At 46.0% G+C, this 20,093-nt stretch overlaps 1 protein-coding gene across 2 annotated transcripts; it reads right to left on the bottom strand.

The window, feature by feature from the left end:
- Positions 1 to 418: 418 nt before the first annotated feature.
- Positions 419 to 19,906, bottom strand: erich3 (glutamate-rich 3). Of its 2 annotated transcripts, XM_048251577.1 has the most exons (15): positions 19,697 to 19,906; positions 18,671 to 18,764; positions 17,895 to 18,020; positions 17,516 to 17,587; positions 17,201 to 17,329; positions 10,391 to 10,546; positions 10,030 to 10,233; positions 9,153 to 9,330; positions 8,440 to 8,626; positions 7,970 to 8,199; positions 7,632 to 7,814; positions 6,881 to 7,303; positions 5,555 to 5,689; positions 1,504 to 5,264; positions 419 to 1,344 (listed from the first exon to the last, which is right to left on the bottom strand). In XM_048251577.1, exons 1-14 carry the CDS (start codon positions 19,714 to 19,716, stop codon positions 1,531 to 1,533), a joined length of 5,871 nt encoding a protein of 1,956 aa, XP_048107534.1. In that variant the 5' UTR covers positions 19,717 to 19,906; the 3' UTR covers positions 419 to 1,344; positions 1,504 to 1,530. The 2 variants fall into 2 exon arrangements, with proteins under 2 accessions (XP_048107534.1, XP_048107535.1); XM_048251578.1 differs by lacking the exon at positions 17,516 to 17,587.
- Between the last annotated feature and the right edge of the window lie 187 nt (positions 19,907 to 20,093).

Genomic DNA, 20,093 nt, shown 5'->3' with positions numbered 1-20,093 from the left:
CTGTAGCAAAATTGTTATACAGACTCCAGTTTATTATCATCACTGTATAACAAAGGTTTACAAGGACTAAAAATGAATACATGCAGTATTCTTCATTCAATATTTAAAGTCAAATATAACTAGAGCTGACAAATGCACCTGATATAAGATTATCTCCTTGTTGAGATTCAGTGTTTTCTAAAACATAAAATATAATGAGTAAAGTGTACACTATTATACTGTCACATAATGGCATTAATGACATTGTTAAGATTATATATTGTGTTTTATATATATATATATATATATATATATATATATAATCAAACAAACAATGACTTAAATGATTCATGACTTAAAATGTGTGACATGAATGTTTTAGTAATTTCAACAATGATATTTGTAAAGAAAAAAAAAGGAGGAATTGAAAACATCACCTTAACCACCTTAACTTATGTAAAACATGACTACTTATAAATATTTGTGCTGACACATTTTAATCATCCACTTTATTTTTAGTGAACCTTTGAAAAACTATAAAGTGTTTATGCAAACTGTGATTCAGAGTTCAACAGGTAGCCCTTCTCTGTACAGGGGTGCCAAATTACCTATTCAAAGTGTATGCAGTTTTCATTGAAATTCTGCATGTACCGTGTACACAACATCAAGCCAGTGTGTTCTCATCTCAAAATCTCATGCATACTCTGGCTCCTATGATCAAAGGAAAGTGTGATATTGTAATTTTCTCAGAGAGAAATCCTCTGTGTGTATGTACGGGGTGAGTGAGTGAGTGAGTGTGTGTGTGTGTGTGTGTGTGTGTGTGTGTCTGGTGGTCTGTGTACTACTGGCTTGAGAGTGAGTGGATGAGTGTGTGTGCGTTTGTGTCTGGGGTTGGGAAGAGTGTGGACATGTTTGGGTAAGGGTAGTCTGTTTGTGTGTGTGTGTGTGTGTGTTTCTGCTGTCCTCTGCTCTGCTTTGCCCTTTAAAGTGTGTGCGCCCGCTTCCACTCCGGGCTGACCTGCGGGAGGTCCACAGCATATGAATAATTAAATTATTTGTGCTGAGAGCGTCCAGGGGTATCTGCTTTCAGTAGACTGGTGAAAGGCTGTGTACACTAGATCCCCTCCGCACACGGCACATCCACGAGTGCTGTCCGTAAATGATAGGTAAACAGTGCATCACCGTCCGAGAGTAAACATACTACCACCTAGACTCACTAAAATGGTTTCTCACCAAATCAGTGGGTGGTTCATCTGTAAACAACCATGTTACTGTGCAAGCTTCAGAACTGATTGAAGATGTTCACAGGACACATCAGAGTCTTCACTTCATTTGTACTCTACCCCCATATAATCAACAGCAGCTCTATAAACATAAAATGCACATTTTTATATTAATACTTGGGTCTGATTACTATTCAGTCAGCAAAGAGAGTGAGTGTTACTTACTGATCCATAATTTAACTGTCACTATTAATGAAATATGTTAGTCTCATATTAAAATGCAAGAGGCAATTAATCTTACCGCCATGGCCCTCATTTGGTTTCAGGTTCAGTAGCTCTGCTCTGGGTGAGCTGTAGCTAGTCTTGGATAAGTGGTTGGACCAAATAAGCGAGAGTCCTCAACTGAGAAAGTGCTCAGTCTGTGACTCTGACTCTGAGGGATGACATCCTCAAACCTCAGCTGTTGCTTTTTCTCTGTTGTGTCTTCAGCATGTCCCGAGTGGACAGAATGATCTGTTTTGGCGTGAGATGCAGATTCAGATGAAGATTCAGAGTCCGGTTTAGAGTCATCCTTGGTTTTGGTGGTGGCTATCAGATCGATTACTCTGTCTGATACAGCTCCTTGTTCATAAGGTTGGTTTTCCCTGTCTTTTGTTGCTATGCTGGCTGTGTCTTTCTCAGCATATTCAGTTTCAGCAGTAAGCCTAACATCTCTAATCTCTTTATCTTGCCTCTCTTCCAACATGTCTTTGGTTGCAAGAGTTGACTCATCATTGGAATGCTTACTTCTTACATCAGATTCTGCTTTTTCCTCTTTAGTTTCCATAACAAAGTCCTCGACAGTGGTTTCCTGTTTGTCTACAGTGTGTGCGCTCATTGGCGGTGAGACGTAATCCTCTTTCATTTCAGACATTTGATCCAGAGTATCAGACTCTGGCACATTCGTGGACTGGCTTCCCTCCCCCTTCTCCAAGTGACCATCCACATCCACTTTCCCCTTTGACAACGAGGAGGTGTCTTTTATGTCATCTAAGGGCTCGACAAATGTCTGAAAACATCCTCTGGTTTGGTGTTGGTTCACCCACTTAGAGACAAGATCTCCCACTTCCTGTCGCTCTAAGGATAAAGGAGACGTTAAGCTTTCAGCCACAGACTGCTCTCCATTGACCACATGCTCTTTCTCAGCACTGTCCAGCTCTTGTGCTCCTCCTTGACCTTCCTTTGTGCTTGTGTCCTCCTTTGCTTCGGAGTCTTTTGGCATGCGTTTGTGCCCTTTGGTCTCCAGATCACTCCCGGCTCCACCTGGCACATCAGGCCCAGTACTGTTTGTGTGCACTGTGTTCAGTCCTTCTGGCTCCTGGATTAGAAGAAAAGGCTTGATTTCTGTGCTAGTCTCTTCAACTTGTTGGTCGATGTGTGCGTCTTGCTTTGCTGTGCCTTGTCTGTTCAGGCCATCTTTTGAAGTCTTTGACAGAACACTTCCACATCCGTCGCCATCAGCTGCATCAAACAGCTCTTTGCCTTTTTCATCTTCCACCTTCACCTGCGTCTCAACAGACTCGTCCGAGCTCAGCTTCCTGTCACTCTTTGTGTCATCTCCATTCATTTCCTCCACGTCATTTTGTCTAACTCCTACAATCTCCTCTATCTTTGTCTCTTTCATCTCCTCTCCCTCTGTATCAGAACTGTCTCTCTGCTCGTTATCAATAATCTGGTGAGGCTCTTGACCTTCAGGTTCACACTTCATTACCATATCTCCTGTGCATTCACTAGCTGTTATTTTCTCGCCATTTTCGTCATTGATTTCAATATTTTCTAGTTCACTTTTAACCCCACGTATCGCAAACTCAAACACTGGAGTCCTCTTTATCTTCCCCTCTATAACCTCCCCCTTGACCTCTGCATTCTTATCACCATACTGTGACTCCGTTCCATCCCCACTAACTGCTGTCTCCTCCATTTTAAACTCCATGACAGCATCCTTATCCTCTCCATTCACATCCCTGTCTGCCTCTGATTCATTTTGATTTCTCAGCTCTCTTTTCTCTGCTCTCGTGTCATCACTAACACCACCACACTCGTCTGCTTTCTCCCTGCTGTTGTCTTCCTTTCTACCTACGCTGCTCCCTCTTTCTCCATCACATGTTTCACTGTCATTCTTTTCCACATCATCTGCTACAGCTTTCTCTGACCTTTCTACTTCCCCTACCTTGGTGTTTGTGTTGTTATCTTTCAGTGCATTCCCAACTTGATCATCGACCTTTGACCTTTGACTTTCTTTGGCTGCACTGCTGTTTTCTGCACCATCTACAGTTTCAGCGCCTCCTTCCTCCATGTCTTCAGGATTTTCACTCTCCGTGAATCCTACGTGATGCTCCTCACCATCTTTTATACTTTCTTTCTTTCTCTCCTCTTCGTTTCCCTCTGATTGATGTCCTGTTTGTCCATCGTCTACCTCTCTGTCGTCCACCTGTCCATCAGCCGACACGTCAACTTCCTCTTCTTTCACCTCATCGCCACCATCATGCCCACCATCATCCATTTTAGTTTCTACCTCCATATCCATTTCAGTTTCTTTCTCAGTTATTGGTTCAGCAGTAGGTTCTGCAGTCTCAGTTTTGGCCTCTTTGCCTTCATCTTCTGCAGCATCCATCTTTTCTTTCCCATCACCCTCTCCTGATTTCTCTTTTTCTCCCTCTGACACACTATTCCTTTCATCTCCATCAACACCATTGTCTTCAGTGTTGCTTTTGCCCTCTCCGCTAATCTCTTTCACTACATCTGACAAGCAGCTCTTTGCATCTTCATCTTCAGCTTTTACTTCATTTTCTGCCTTTTTATCCTGTAATGTATTTGCTGAATCTTCCTCGTTTGCTACCTCTTCAACTTGATCCCCTTCAAGCTGTTCAGTAGCATCTACATTAGCTTGCTGTTGAGCAGTTTCTACATTCTCTGTTTCTACAGGTTTGATCTTTTCCTCTCTCAGTTCGTCTACAATCGCTCCCTCTTGATCCATGGCTACACTCTCATTTTCTGCAGTCTCTTGCTTGACCTCATTATGTCCTTCATCTGAATTGTCTGCTTTTTCCTCTTTAGCGTCTTCTTTCTCTTCAATATTCTGGGGATCACTCTCATTTTTAACAGTACTCTCGTTACTTTCAACCTCTTTTGTATCTACCAACTTCTCCTCACTGTTTTCTCCACTTTCTCCCTCCACAACGTCCCCTGTGTCAGAAAGTTTCTCTGATGTTTCAACGATGCTGCTCTCTGGTTCCTGTTGAGTACTTTTATCAACATGGGTGCTGTCGTCATGTGCTATTGCATCATCTGCTTTTGTTGTTTCACTCTCAGCACCCCCATGCTGCTCATCTGGGGTTTCTGTCCTCTTTGTGCCATAAACAGATGGCTCCTCAGACTGTCCTACCTCTGATTTTGGCATCACACTCTCCGAGGGCTCATCGCTTGTTTTTTGTGCCTCAGTCTCTGAGACTGCAGGTTCTCCTTCAGCTGTATCAGCAGCTCCTTCGCTGGAGTCCATCTTTTCGTCTTCTTCTTCTTGGTCTTGCTGTTCGAGTGGTGCTTCAGAGTCCGTGGTGTCTTTCATCTCCTCTGCAATTTCCTCATTGTTCTCTAAGTCTGCGCTTGCAGTTTCGTTGGCAATGGTTCTGGACTCCTCGGCCTGTTCCTCAGCACTCTCGTCAACATCCTGCTCCTTCGTTTCTGCCTCAGTTTCAACCTCACATGGTGCTTCTTTGGTCTCACTAGACTCCATCTCTTCTTTCTTCTCACCCTCAGGATTAGCAGGCACCTCTAATGCTGCTATACTGCTGTCATCCACCGGTTCCACGTTCTCCTCATTCACAGCACATTTCTGTTCTGCTATCACATTTTGTTCATCTGTGGCTTGCTTCTCTATATTTTCAGGTGAAGGCTCCCTCTTTTCACTGGCCTGTGCACCTGTCTCCTCAATTGCAATTTCTTTAGAGCCCTCTTCACATTCCTTGTCCTGTTCTTTCCCAGGCTGTAGCAAGCTGAGGGCAACACTTGTGTCTGATTCAACAACTGAAAAAAAGGTAAACAGACAGTAACATGAAGGCACTTCACAGTTAAATAAATATGCATTTCCAATATTGTCAGGTAAGCATAAAAAACATGTATCCCTGTAGCTTTGTTATTCCTATATCTCTTTGGAAGAGCAACATGCTAACACTACTATGATCATGAGTTTGACCTTCAGGGAACTTTACCAAACTTAAACTTTAAGACGCTTTGTATGAAAGTATGTGGTGAGTGACTGTATAAGTGTATAAAAGTGTATACCTGTAATCTGCTGACTTAGCGAGAGGACATACCTGATGTGTCCTGTGGTGTTTGGTCTACAGACGCCTCTTCCTCTTCCTCTGTGCTGGTGTCACTGAGTTCTGGTTCTGGACTTGAGTGGCTCTCGTTCAAAATGGCCTCTGCCAGTTTCTCCTGCACAGATTTGGCTTGAGATGCAACGAGCACAGAGAAAAACAAAGGCTCAGTAAAGCAGTTCAACATTTTAATTTTTTTGTCTTTATATTGAATAATAAGTTTAATGGCTGCAATCTAATATAATATAATTTTGATTTTGCTAAGAAATTAAAGGACAATGCACAATAAAACACACACAGCATAATAAAATCATTCAACTTTATTTAATTGAAAAAGAATGTGATCAAAAGCACAACATGCACAGGACCAACAAACATGCACATTGTTGATTATCTGCTCTGTTCAAATGTTTTTGATCAAAATCTCACATGGCAGATTATGCTTAAATTTGAATACATTTTTATAAAATATGAATAACCAACCAGAGAGACAGGACAGAGACAGTGAGAATGTGAAGTTCTTCAGAAGGGAATACACATGCAAATGACCACAATATACCACCATAACATGCAAATGTCATATCATGTATAATCAAAATGAAGGAGAATGACAAACACAAACATATTAATAAATGAAAATGAGTAATGTCAGCTCAGCATTTTCAGAGACTTGATTCATTGGCCTAGTGTACATTAAACGTTTCAGTTTAAAAGTTCAAATTCATTATAAAACTTTACAAACCAAAAACAAATTAATTGTAGAAGCTCTACAATGGTGTGGAAAGGCATCAAGTCCAAAAAATACTGGTGTACAATGCATAGATAAACACAACCAAAGAGACAGCTCATCAACATAATCAATAATAAATTGGCTTTCAGAGCAGGTCAAGAGGATGTCAACTGAGCAGACAACAGAAAGGCAAGAGGTTTACCACAGGTTACACACAGCAACAAAACAAACATAACATCCAATCGGACCCAATGAAAACAACTCAACAGCAGGAAGGTAGAACAAGTGTCCCATTGCCTCATGGGTGTGACTAAACTATTAAATATCTCAATTATTTAGCAAAAAGAATGTTATTATTATATTTTCTATATTATTATTCTATCTTTTGTATTATTATGATATTTCTGTTATCTCACTTTGAGATGAGCTAGAAAACTATTTCAGTTAGTATGTCAAACTTTAATCAATATTCAAATGATACAGTGAGTGAAGCATGGGAGACAACCATGTTCCAGCTCCCAGCGAGGATAAAAACCATGAACACACAAGCACTCAGCAGACACAAACATGGGTAGCCTCGTGTGGATACTCACCCCTTTCAGGCTCACTCTCTGCTGCAGACCCACCTGCTGGATCAGTCGTACCCTCCCCCTCAGCCACAGCCATAGCCACAGCCTCTGTGCTGTCTGATACCTCCAGCTCGGTTTTCTCCAGATTGTCTCCTGTGCTGTCCTTGGTCTCCATGTGTGCCTCGACAGCAGCCTCAGCAGCAGCCTCTGGAGGGACTGGAGAGCTCACCTCCGTCATCTCAGCATCCTCCTGCTGGTCCTTTTCCGATGTCTCCATGGCGAGGGGAGGCTCAGGCTCTGACTCTGGCTCAGCTTGGGGCATACCCTCTGGGGCCTTGGAGATCCCGGCAGCGTTGTCCTCCTTGGTTTCCACCTCAACCTCACTGTCCTCGGCATCGCTGCCAGAGTGGCTTGAGGCACCTCTGGATGAAATGGACTCTCTCTGATCTAAAGGAGAAGAAGCATGGGCTAAAATGAGATGCCCAACAGCAAGTGAACCTCATTTTGTTCAAAGTATATTCAAATGGGCATATGGATGTAGGCATATATTTTTCTATTTATGTATTTACTTACTTATTACTTATTTACTAAGACACAGATGATGAACACAAACAAGTATAGGAAGGTATGGACATTGATTGAATTGAACAGATGGTAATCACAGGTTAGTAGAAAGACTGCCCAGGGAAAGTGAACAAGTTCAGTATACTCAATGCAAATTAGTGTTCCTAGAAGGTGACTGGTGCATTGGAAAGTTGACACACTCTTCACTCACCGTTCTTATCTTCATCCTCGCTGTCGGGGTATTTGTTGTGTTCTGCCGGCTCACCCTCAGGAGCGTCTAGGATTTCGTCTTCTGTTCTCCCCTCATTAGTGGGAGAGGCTGGTTTTCTGTTGGCTTCCTCACCTCCATTCTCGATGGGACCCTCGTCGTCCGCCTCAAAGTCCTCTTCATAATCTGACAGAGAACATGTGTCTGACTATCACTCCAGTAGCTCCACTGGTTCAGAAGGTGTGACATTATCAATGCACAGAATGTCTGCAGAAATGGAATAAATGAAAACTAACTATCACCAATGGCTACTAGATGGACAAATGTGACCATCCTCTCACCATCTTTAGGCTGGTCATCTTGCATTGGCTCCTCCTCGGCCTTGAGGCAGTCTGGTTGGATGGACTCCGGCTCTGTCTCCAGTTCTCTCTTCTCCACCCTGCCTTCCTGCACCTCAACAGGCACCTGTGCACTGCCAGGGCAGAGTTCAATGGCCGGACTGCTTCTGTCATCACTCACTCTTTTTGGTGGAGGAGTTGGTTTCTTGTCCAGCCCCATGGCAATGATACACCTAGTAGAGACACGTCAACGTTTGCTCACACAGTGACACTTGATCCATGATTAAAGCTCGTTTCTAGTTCAACAGTGGAAAACAAAAAAAATACTGACGAGACTCCTAGTACTGAAGATTACTCTCTGACGGATCTGGGCTGTGATGAGAATTATCATTCACAATTTTAATAGCTGAAATCCATCCATTGCTCCAAAAATTGGAGCATGAATGGGGAAACTGAGGGAAAGGTTCTCTTACTTGTAGCAGGGCTGGGCCCCGTCTACACTGAAGAACCCAAAGTGGCCATGACGCCCTCCCAGCCGCGAGCCCTTCCGGTGCTTGAACTCACAGCAGGAGCTGAGGCGATCAACCTGGAGGCCGTTCAGGTAGAACGTCAGACTGAAGGGGAACCCACGGTGCCGTCTGGAGATGAACTGGAACGTCTCTATGGGAGAGCAAAAGTGTTTGAGTACACCCTCTGTTTCTCATTTGGACTTTTGACTGGAATCATTGTTGAAAACATAATCTTCTACTTGTATCTAAACTCACAGAGCTCCTAAGAGAACATGAGCAAAAAAAAATATGTTTCTGGTATGTATCAGAAAGTTTTGCCCTTATTCCCTGACTAAAGGTGCTCTGACTAAAGGTGCACTACCTTTTCGATGTTCGATTACATTACAGCTCCATTGTTTTCAATACAACCCCTCAAACCACAAACCCCTTCGCCGCCGCCGTGTAAATTACTGTACAATTAAGTTCTATTTCTGTTGGCACCGCTCAATAGAATTTGTTGTTAATCGAGTGCTTGTCAGTTTAAAATTTCTGTGCTGATGTGCATGGAGAGTGACAGAGGGTGTCACCGGACTCATGTCAGCGCCTATATGTGTAGCGCTTTACCCTCGATGACATTACATTATCATTTTAATTTACCTACTATTATGGTACTAATGGCTTTGTGTTGGGATACAGACCTCCCTCCCTCAGTCTGCCCTTGTAGACACAGAGGTTCTCCCCTCCGCAGTGCTGCTGGAACGCCTTCACCTCGTCCCCAATGTCCATCAGGTCATGTGACAGGTGGACACCTCTCCCAAAGTACACCATGGTGACGGTCACCTTGCTCTGCATAGATGTCCTCAGTAACGCAGAATTCTGAAGAGGAAAGTCAAAAGTTGATAAACTTCTCCTTTTTTTGTGATCAATTTTTTATTAGCACCATATATACCATTCAGACATGAAAATAAGAGTCTGTAACACATGGGTATACTGGTGATTTGGGTTCTTAGAACAGTGGAAAACTGCATCCCAATCAATTGCGTTTCCCTCAGAGCTCAGCTTTCACTCCCATTTCTTTACTATTGGGAGCTCTCCTATGGATACTTGCATTCATTTAGCATAAATGAACACTAACCCTCTTACAGGGAAATCAAAAATCCATTTAATGACTGGATTCATTCTGGGTTTACATTTCTTCAGGTTCCTGGTTATGGTCATAACGACATGATCAAGTTACCTGTTTTTATTTGGAAAAACTGAGTTGAATGCTTTGGCACGATATAAGAAAGTAATTAATTGAATTGAACTGAATTATTTTGCCCCCCTTTAGAGAGGATAGATAGATAGATAGATAGATAGATACTGTAAATAGATCCCAAAGGGAAATTCAAACTTCCAAGTTGCTCAGTACCACTATGGTATATATAGCAGTAGGAAAGCACACCAGAAGATAAATAGGTTAAAAGAAGTATATACAAATCTATAAAAAGTTAGATAGTTAGAATAAATTTAAAGTGGAGGATAGTATTGTTAATGCATAAATGTTTCTGCATAAGAAGAGGAGAAAAGCGAGACCTCTTTGTTGGCAGGGACACTTGGGGCTGTTGTGGGCCGTAGTCGTCGTCCCCTTGTCCCGTTGAGAGGGCCTTTCATGCCCCTGTCTCTCCTCTTGGTCAGGGGTGGCACTGGCGTCACATAGTTGTTGATTACAGGGAGCCGGTATGGGGACACAGTGCTGTGGTGCTCTCGCGTGGTCCACTGCCTCATGTCCCTGTCCAGCTGTTTAAGATATGCACGCACACGCGCACGCGCACACACACACACACACACACACTTTTACTTTCAGACATATACAAAGCAACTGTCAAACCAGTTATTGAGATTGCCACCAGGAGAACTATATTTAACGTTTGAAACTGTATGTCAGTCTTTTTACACTGAGCGGCTGGTCAGTGTCGTTTGAGGAGTCCTGGTTCCTGGAGCTTGGAGGGGTCTTCTTTACGGAGGTTGTGGTGCTGTTCCTGTCAATGGGCTTGAGTCGTACTGGCCTCTGCATCTTCCCAGGGGCCGTGTTGGGACGCGAGGAGCCAGGCTGCAGGGAAACGCATGCATTTATTCCATAATGGATCTTATTTCAGGTATGCATTATAAGCCATATGTTTCTCCACTATCAGTAATATTACCCCACAAATAATATCATGGTGAGGGTTAACAAATAGGTATAATTACAAACTGCTTTTAATGTAAGATATGACTATATCTGTCATGAGCTCTCTCTCTGCCTGGTAACACACACTGATTGAAGTCTGACCTCCACCTGTTCCTGCTCTGCTCTGCTCTGCCTCACCCTCGTTACCTACCAACTGCACTGCATTCACCACTCATCATGCCCTGTATATAAAGCCTTGCTTTTCAGTCCACACTTGTCAGATCGTCTGCAACCAGCACCAGTTACCTGCCTGTTTTGGAAAAACGCCTCTGACTCTTTGCCTGTGATCCCGGACCCGCCGACTACTTCTGTGTTCTCCAGCCCGGTAATCTTGGCCTGCCTTCCGTCCCTCTTCTCACGAATACCGCCCTAGTCCTTGACTGTACTGCTGCTTCGTTTCAATTGCTGTTGTGTGTGTTTTTTTTCCCCAGGACTTCCCGGATCATCCAGCTCCTGCCATCGCTGTTAGGCTGCTGGGGAACACACACGCGCAGACTCTTGGAACTCCTGTACCCCGGAACCCTGAAACCCCTTAACCCCCAACCCTTAAATAAACTTTTTGAGCGTGGCGGCTTTTGTGGTCCTCGTCCTGTTTGGTGTCTGACAGTACGATCTGACCAAACATGGACCCAGCGCCGCGGTCGAACCAGCATGGAAACCGGCGAACCAGAACCACCCACCGCCATGCAGCGCCTGGAAGAGACAGAGAGAGGGTAAACCGCAACACTGCTGACATTGCCTCCCTACTTCAAGCCGGGCTACCAACAGCGTCAGCAGTTCCAGCAGCAACAACTTGCAATGATCATTCAACTTCTCACCAACCTTTCTCCTCTGCCTGCTCCCACCGGCCCAGCCCCAGCCAGCCTGCTCACCGGCCCAGCACCCGAGTCTCCTGCCCAGTCCACTGCTGCCGTGGCTGCCGGAGCCCCAGAACCCAGGATCGGCAATCCAGAGCGGTTCAGCGGCGACCCAACCCAGGTAATGAGGCGTTCCTGACGAGCTGCCGTGTCCAGTTTACCCTGCAACCCAGGACTTTTGCCACTGAAGGGCGAGGGTCGATTCGTGATCACTCACCTGGCGGGCGAGCTTCGACTCTGGGGAACGGGCGGAGTTAGGCGCCAGACCCCAGCATGTGCAACCTTCAACCTATTCGCAGAGGAGATGCTCAAGGTATTCGATTTGGAATCCGCAACAGCCGAGGCATCTCGGACCCTGATGAGTATTCGCCAAGGCAGAAGGACTGTTGCGGATTACTCCATTGACTTTCGAACTGTGGCAAGTCGGAGCTCCTGGAACATGGACGCATTGGTGGATGCCTTCCTCCACAGCCTGGCGGACTACATAAAGGACGAGCTGGTTTCCCATGATCAACCCCCCACTCTTGATGAAGCCATTGCTCTGGCTGTCCGCATCGACCGCCAGGATCCAGGCCCGCCCGTCCGTGAGAGAGGGCACCAGAGTCCATCCACCAGCACCGCGGACTGTCCCAACTGCCCTTCTGTCGCACCTGCCACACCATCTAGCCAGCCGGACCAGTCTGAACCCGATGGAGATCGTCAGGCCTCCCCTAACCCCTGCAGAGCGCCAGCGACGCATCACACCCAACTTGTGCCTGTACCGTGGTGGTGATGGTCATCAGTCGCCACCTGTCCAGCAAAAAGCCGGAGCTCACCAGATGTAGGAGGAATCGGATGAGCTCAATGAACATTCAGCCCTCCATCAGCCGTAAACCCCTCATCCAAGTCTGTCTTCACCTGTCTGATTCCACTCACACCCTGGCAGCCCTGGTGGACTCTGGCGCAGAAGCAAACATTATTGAAACAGGACTTGCTCGTCCAGCTGGGCTTGGAAAGCCATCGCTTGTCCACTCCTGTTCCAGCCCGGGCCCTGGGCCGGTCACGTAATGGCACAGTTACCAGCATCACAGCCCCCATCTCAATGATGGTGTCAGGGAAACCACAGAGAGACATCCGCTTCCACCTGCTCAGCTCTCCAGGCCAACCCCTAATCCTGGGCTACCCTTGGCTCCGTCTCCACAATCCTCACCTCCTTGGGCCTCGGAACTGTGAAAGAGTGGGGAAATGCCTGCCACCTGACCTGTTTGCGTGCTGCCTCGCTGCCTCCCGGCTCAGTACCCCCAGCACTGCCCCCCCGACATTTCTAATGTCCCTGAATGTTACCATGGCCTCCGAGAGGTGTTCAACAAGACCAAAGCCACATCTCTGCCCCCACACCGTCCGTCACGACTGTGCCATTGATCTCCTCCCTGGGACTGCTCCACCCAAAGGTCACCTCTACTCACTATCCCTCCTGAAAGAAAAACTATGGAGGATTACATCAGGGACTCCCTGGCAGCTGGACTCATCCGCCCGTCTTCCCTCTCCTGCTGGTGGTTCTTCTTTGTGGGAAAGAAATATGGTTCTCTTCGCCCCTGCATTGATTATCGAGGTCTGAATGATGTCACAGTGAAGAACCGGTACCCTCTGCCTTTTACTCACCTCTGCTTTTGAGTTGCTCCAGGGATCCACTATTTTCACCAAACTGGACCTTAGAAATGCTTACCACCTAGTGCGGTAAGGGAGGGTGACCAGTGGAAGACTGCATTCAACACCCACACCGGCCATTATGAGTACCTGGTAATGCCATTTGGCCTCACCAACGCCCCCCGGTATTCCAGGCGCTGGTGAATGATGTGCTGCGGGACATGCTGAATAAATTGCCTTCGCGTGTACCTGGGCGACATCTTAATTTTCTCCAGAACTCTGTCGAACACACCCGTCATGTCCAGCTGGTTCTTGGCGGCTCCTGGAGAACTCTCTCTATGTCAAAGCCGAGAAATGCGAAGTTCCATGCTCAGACTGTGTCATTCCTGGGATACATCATCGCTGAAGGCAATATCCAGATGGACCCCCCAAAGGTCACCGGCAGTTACCTCCTGGCCAGTTCGGGGAATAGGAAGAAGTTGCAGCAATTCCTCGGTTTTGCCAATTTCTACCGGAAATTCATCCGGAACTACAGCTCCGTCGCCGCTCCCCTCACAGCTCTGACCAGCATCAAACACCCCTTTTTCTGGACCCCAGAGGCCAACACAGCCTTTCATACCCTCAAGGCCCGGTTCACCACTGCCCCCATCCTCCAGATGCCGGATTCAGACCCGGCAGTTACGTTGTCGAGGTGGATGCCTCAGACGTGGGAGTCGGGGCCATACTCTCTCAACGGGCAGAGGAGGACAACAAGTTGCACCCCTGTGCATTTTTCTCTCGCCGGCTTTCACCTGCAGAGCGCAATTATGATGTTGGAAACCGTGAGCTGTTGGCTGTCAAGCTTGCCCTGGAGGAGTGGCGTCACTGGCTGGAGGGGTCCACAGTTCCGTTCCTGGTCTGGACCGATCACAAAAACCTCGAATACATCCGCAATGCCAAACGTCTTAACCCCAGACAGTCCCGCTGGGCCTTGTTTTTCACCAGATTCAACTTCACCCTGTCATACCGCCCAGGTTCTCGAACACCAAGCCGGACGCTCTCTCCCGTCAGTTTCATAAGGATGGCGCCCCTTCCCAGGAACCTGCATCAATCCTGCCCGATCCCTGGAAGTCGTAGCTGCCCTGACCTGGGATATCGAGGGAGGGAATTCAAGAGGCCCTCCGTGACCATCCCAGTCCCAGTGCATGCCCAGGCGGTCGCCTCTTCGTCCCCAGAGAATTTGAGGTCCCCGGTCATACAGTGGGGACACAACTCCCGCCTTGCCTGCCACCGGGCTCCGCCTGCACCTGCCATCTCCTTGCCCAGCTTCTGGTGGTCTTCTTTGAGAAGGGATGTCCTGAATTCGGGTCGTGCCTGCCCCACCTGCAATCAGAACAAGTCCTCCACTTTCGGCCCCCGCTGGTTTACTCCAGCCCTTGCCTGTGCCCACCACGACCCTGGTCCCACGTCTCCTTGGACTTTGTAACTGGCCTCCCACCATCAGGTGGGATGACGGTCATTCTCACTGTGGTTGACCGGTTCAGCAAGATGGCACACTTCATTCCCCTCCCTAAACTGCCATCTGCCAGAGAGACTGCCCAGGCTGTTCTTGATCATGTCTTCCGTCTACACGGGCTGCCCAGGGATGTTGTCTCTGACCCAGGCCCGCATTCACCTCTACATTCTGGAAGGAGTTCTGCCGTCTTCTAGGGGCCACAGTGAGTCTCACCTCTGGGTTCCACCCCAGTCCAATGGTCAATCCGGCGGGCAAACCAGGAGCTGGAGAAGGCTGCGGTGCATGGTTTCTCGCCAAACCCCAGGCTTGGGCACAACAACTGATGTGGAAAGAGTATGCTCACAACTCCCTCACCTGCTCTGCCACTGGTATGTCACCTTTCCAGTGTGTGTATGGCTACCAGCCCCCTGTTCCCCAGCCAGGAAGGAGATGTGTCCTGCCCGCCTGCCCTCGCCCTATGCCTCGCCCGTTGCCGTCATTACCTGGTCACAAGCTCGTGCCACGCTACTCAAGTCAGCTGTCAGCTATGCCACTGGGGCTAACCGCCGAAGATCGCCCGGCACCCGCCTACCGTGTTGGCCAGAAGGTGTGGCTGTCAGCCAAGGATCTCCCACTGCGGGTGGAATCGGCGAAACTGGCACCTCGATTCTCGGCCCGTTCCCTATCCAGAGGGTCATCAGCCCAACCGCAGTCCGGCTCCAGTTGCCAACCTCCATGAGGGTGCACCCTACTTTCCATGTTTTTAAGTCAAGCCGGCGATGAAAGCCCGCTGGTCCCGTGCGCTTCCTCCTCCTCCTCCTCCTCGCCCTCGTTGGCGGTGGGCTGGTGTACACCGCTCGGCGCCTGCTTCGTCCAGACGGGCGAGGTAGGGGCCTCCAGTATCTCGGGCCGACTGGGAGGGCTATGGACCTGAGGAGAGAACCTGGGTGCCAGCCAGTCGGATTGTGGACCGGACACTCATCGCCGACTTCCACCGTCTGCATCCTGATCAACCTGCAATCCGTAGGGGCCGCCCCAGAGGGGTCCCCTAACCGTCCCTGCCCGCCCGGCTTCCTGTCCTGTGCCTGACCCTGACCCTGTCTCGGTACCTGTCCCGTCTTCTGTCCACGACCCTCCAGCTCCCTCCCGAGGATGAGGATGTTCACTGACCGACGGCTCGGAGGAATTCTAGCCCCTCCACCGCTCCCCTCCGCCCTCCCGGCGTGGTGTCACTCTTGGGGACTTCTGGGGCCGTCCCTTAGGGGGTTCTGTCATGAGCTCTCTCTCTGCCTGGTAACACACACTGATTGAAGTCTGACCTCCACCTGTTCCTGCTCTGCTCTGCTCTGCCTCACCCTCGTTACCTACCAACTGCACTGCATTCACCACTCATCATGCCCTGTATATAAAGCCTTGCTTTTCAGTCCACACGTGTCTGACAATATCATAAGAAAAAATCTTCTGTATGGTTAGGTTTGATTACATATCATTGCTGTGTGAATATGTTGAGTAGATTTCCCAAAGGGTCTACCGCATAAGAAAAAATGAGCAATTAACAATATTGAAATCTGCCATCTACCATGCCATGATTGCCACGACAGCACAAATGGCACACTGAGCAAGTCACGGCACGCTGAGCTTGTTTGCACAGTTTGCGAAAAAGGACTTGGAGCAGTGGAGAGGAGCCTAGATGGCACAAATAAAAGGCCTATACAAAGCCTCCTTCTGTCAGCAGTATATTTGAACAGTTCAACTATGACTACACCTGTGTTAAAACAGAGATTATTTGAACGGCTGATAATCGTCCCACTTGAGCTGATGTGTAACTCAAGCATAATGGGTCCAAGAGGGAGCAAACAGCCTAACGCGCTGCTCCAGTAAACACGGACATATGCCTGGCAACTATCTGCCAGTGCAAACCAAATGAGCTAACGGCACCGCTAGGTCTGTCAGCTCCAGGAGACTGGAGTACCCAAGACAATAGGTGTGTGTAACAAGTGACTTTATGATGGGTACAACATGTAGCTGGTGTGCTGTATTGCAGCACAGTTTGGCACAGGAGTTCTTAAACTTTCTTGCCTACTGACAGTTCTCATGTTAAGGAAATTATTGAAAAATACAAGTGAACATCTTACAGTTATAATAAGTCAAATGTGTAATATATTTGCTCATCACAGCAATATTGTAATACAGCTAGAATGTCACATAGAAATTGTAACAATGGCATTTATTAGTCGGAAAAAAGAAATGTGGCAAAATAAAACAAATCCTTTATAATTTCTCCAACATTAGGAGTAGGGCTACAGGTTGAAGAATATTGTTAAAGGGTGTTAAAGTACATTATACATAGAGCTTAGGTTTTGATCAAGGTTTTTTTTTCTGTTAAAAGGGACTGCCTTCTTTGGCTGGCCTTAGTCGACTTAGGGGGTCCGAGCTCTGGCTCTGGCTCTGTAAAATGCCTCCAGACAATCTAAATTGTTCTGCCACTATAGAAATAAAACTGAATTGAATTGAATATAATTGAATTGAGGAGGTGGGCCTGCATCACAACTCTTCTGGAAGAACACATAAGTTACTCACAGATTCGGAGGACTCGGACATCTCCCCGTCTGGCCCAGACTGCTGTGTGTGGTTCCCCCTCGGGCCGGTCGGAGGTCGTGGAGACAGCATGGGGATGAAATCTTCATCATGTCTCTTGGAGCGTTCCACCTAGAAAACGGATTGAAAAGATTGAGACCGAGGAATGTTCCAAAAATAACTGTTAATTTGTGCAAATGGACAATTCAGACAATACAGCAGTAATTAATATGATGTTTACAGACGCCAGAAAAATGTATCTAATTTATTTGTTTATGCTTGTTTATGCTTGAAATGCAGTTTCAAAATGCACTATACCTTGATTTTGTACACGCGCTCTCTCCTAGCAAATTCCTCAAGCCTTTTTTTGATTTCTGTCTGGTGTGTTCGCTGAATTGAGTTGGGTAAGAAAAGAAATACACAATGAATACCATGATAATGATATTGCTAATGCAATGTTTACATATTATATGGATTCATGTTTCTGACTCAAATGTTGTGTATTTCAGGCACTTTCTATATTACCCTTTTTTATTTACCGGTATATGGAACTTTTTGAAGAACAAAAGATACCTACCCCTCAAATACACTACCTCTCTGAATATCATATGTCAATATTTTTTATACTCTACATTTTGTTACTTATAATCTAACTGAATATTGGACTTTTCTGGACAGGATAAAAACTATGACTAACCTCCATGTCAAGCACCTTGTGGAATATGGCCTGGGCTAGGCATTCTCGCACATGTCTCTGGTGGGCTCTGTGGATGACCTTCTGTCGGTACTCCTTCTCAGGGACGATCCGGCCACTTCTGGTGATCTAAGCACATGAAACTGTATGTAAGGAGTCCACTGACGTTTCCGAATCACCAAAAACTCAAGACATGTATTTTCTTTGGAAAACAAATGCAATTAAAACATTTGTTTACAAGAAAGATGTGTTTGCTGCACTTCTGATGATGAAAGAATCTGCAATGATTTGGTAAGAGTTTAATGCACTAATTTAAGTTTCACGCTGATCACGCTCCTGGAAGTCGTAAAGTTTGGAAACATGCGCCATTGGGATCCTTTCCAGACAGACCTCCAGAGCTAATCCAAATTTGCTGAAGTTCGACTGGGTTTGCCCAGGCTATTCTAAGTATACAGTATGTTATATATAAAAAAGAATTGATGAAACATAGCCAAACATACTGCATGTGAAAAAAGGGTTGATGAAAGGTCATTTTTTTATCTGCATTGCTGATATTATTAGATGCCAATTTGGCATTATCAATAATGGCATCAATTACAGACACACATGACTATATAGTCAAAACTGCTATGTGTGAAAATGAGCATGATGCATTTGTATTATAAGATGACAGCCTATCATTTACCATAGCAAAGCAGTTAAACTAGAACTATGTATACAGTGAGTGGTCTATGTATTCAGACCCAAAATAAGGTATAACAAAAGCCAACCCTCCATACCAGTCCAGCTCTCCGGAGATGCCTTCGTATTCTTGTGTTGTTAAAATATCCAATCAGGTGCCTGTCTGTGAGACTGTTGTAGGCCTCGAGGAGTCTAAAGTGGAGCAAAATGACCAACACTGCAGTTTGTTTACAGTAAAATCCATAAATAGGTTAGTCCTTATTTGACTCATTTAAGTTTTCTTTAAAAAAAGTTTTGCATAATTGTCACACATACACAACATGTATGTGATATATTGTGGAATCGTCCAAACAGTTTTTGGTTAATATAAGTTACAGGCATCAGCATCCATACCCTGAAAATAAATCACATGATGTTTTCAGGGGCAACTGTCACAAGGTAATTGAGTGATTACACTAGTGTCAACTGTACCTTAGGAAATGCTTTGCTGTTGATAGCTAGCTTTTTCCAACACAGGTTTGATTTCCTCAAGCATTTGTAAGGAAGACAACAGGATCTCTACAACTATCAGGTCAAGTATACCATTACAGGTGTCTCATTACTTTTGGGAATAGAATGGATAGCACACTTAACCCATACCCCTTTTGTGTTCATTTCTCTCTGTCTAAGAGAATGACAATTGGCTACATCTGACAGTGGGAGAAGATGACAGTCTAATATTTAACAGTGGATGATGTCGTTAAATGTTAAAGGCAAGACTTCCTTTGTGTCCAGGTAACTCTTTCCTAACCAAATATGTATAAGCTTTTAACGCTATTGTACATAGCCTACTCCTATATTCAAAGTACATTACAATTGGTATTCTTATGAAAACAACTGGAGTTTCTATGCACAATTAGCCTAAGTTAATCTATAATATCCTCAAAGTAACAGGCTACAAAACAAGCCAACAAGGGTAGGCTATACTATTTTGTTCCCTTGATAAAGTTAAATTATTCGTCACTCACTGTCAGTCGCACGAGTTGTCATTGTGCACACTATCCCAACATATCATCATCAGTAGGCCTGTTTCATTCAAAATCATCCAGAAAACGAAAAAGACAGTGCATAAGGCAGATACATACCCTGGACTGAGATAACTCATGATTGAGACCCGCAGTTACCCTTTGAACTCGCTGGAATGTTTTGAATAATCTGGGACACTACTTCTTCACATAGAGCTCCCGACACATTATTAGCCCAATCGGCGCGCAGTTACTTCTTCACTTCTTCAGTTGCTTCTTCACACCCATAGTTCACACCTTGTTAGAACTGTCTCCATCCTGCACTTTTCATTGCGCCCGAACCAGTTGATGACAGCCAGCGTTGCTATGGAGCGTCACGTGATGATGCCATGCCAGAGATTGGTTAAGCGAGCAGGCATTAACTCCTAATGCTTATGACTGTACAAAAATGTATTTCAGTAATGCACATTAAAACAACTGTTCAAATAGTTGCTTAACATCTAAAGAGTACAAATTA

Source organism: Alosa alosa, chromosome 9 (assembly GCF_017589495.1).
Source record: "Alosa alosa isolate M-15738 ecotype Scorff River chromosome 9, AALO_Geno_1.1, whole genome shotgun sequence".
Lineage (NCBI taxonomy): Eukaryota > Metazoa > Chordata > Actinopteri > Clupeiformes > Clupeidae > Alosa > Alosa alosa.
Note: the sequence above shows the minus strand (reverse complement) of the source record. Positions and strands in the feature narration are given on the sequence as shown.

Bases quoted from the DNA above. Each gene is read 5' to 3' on its own strand.
- erich3 (XM_048251577.1), bottom strand. From the start codon at position 19,716: ATGAGTTATCTCAGTCCAGG. The intron at 9,331-10,029 runs GTCTCGCTTTTC...TTTCCTCTTCAG, and splicing joins GTGTCCCTGCCAACAAAGAG to AATTCTGCGTTACTGAGGAC. The intron at 8,627-9,152 runs GTCTGTATCCCA...GCTCTCCCATAG, and splicing joins GGGCAGACTGAGGGAGGGAG to AGACGTTCCAGTTCATCTCC.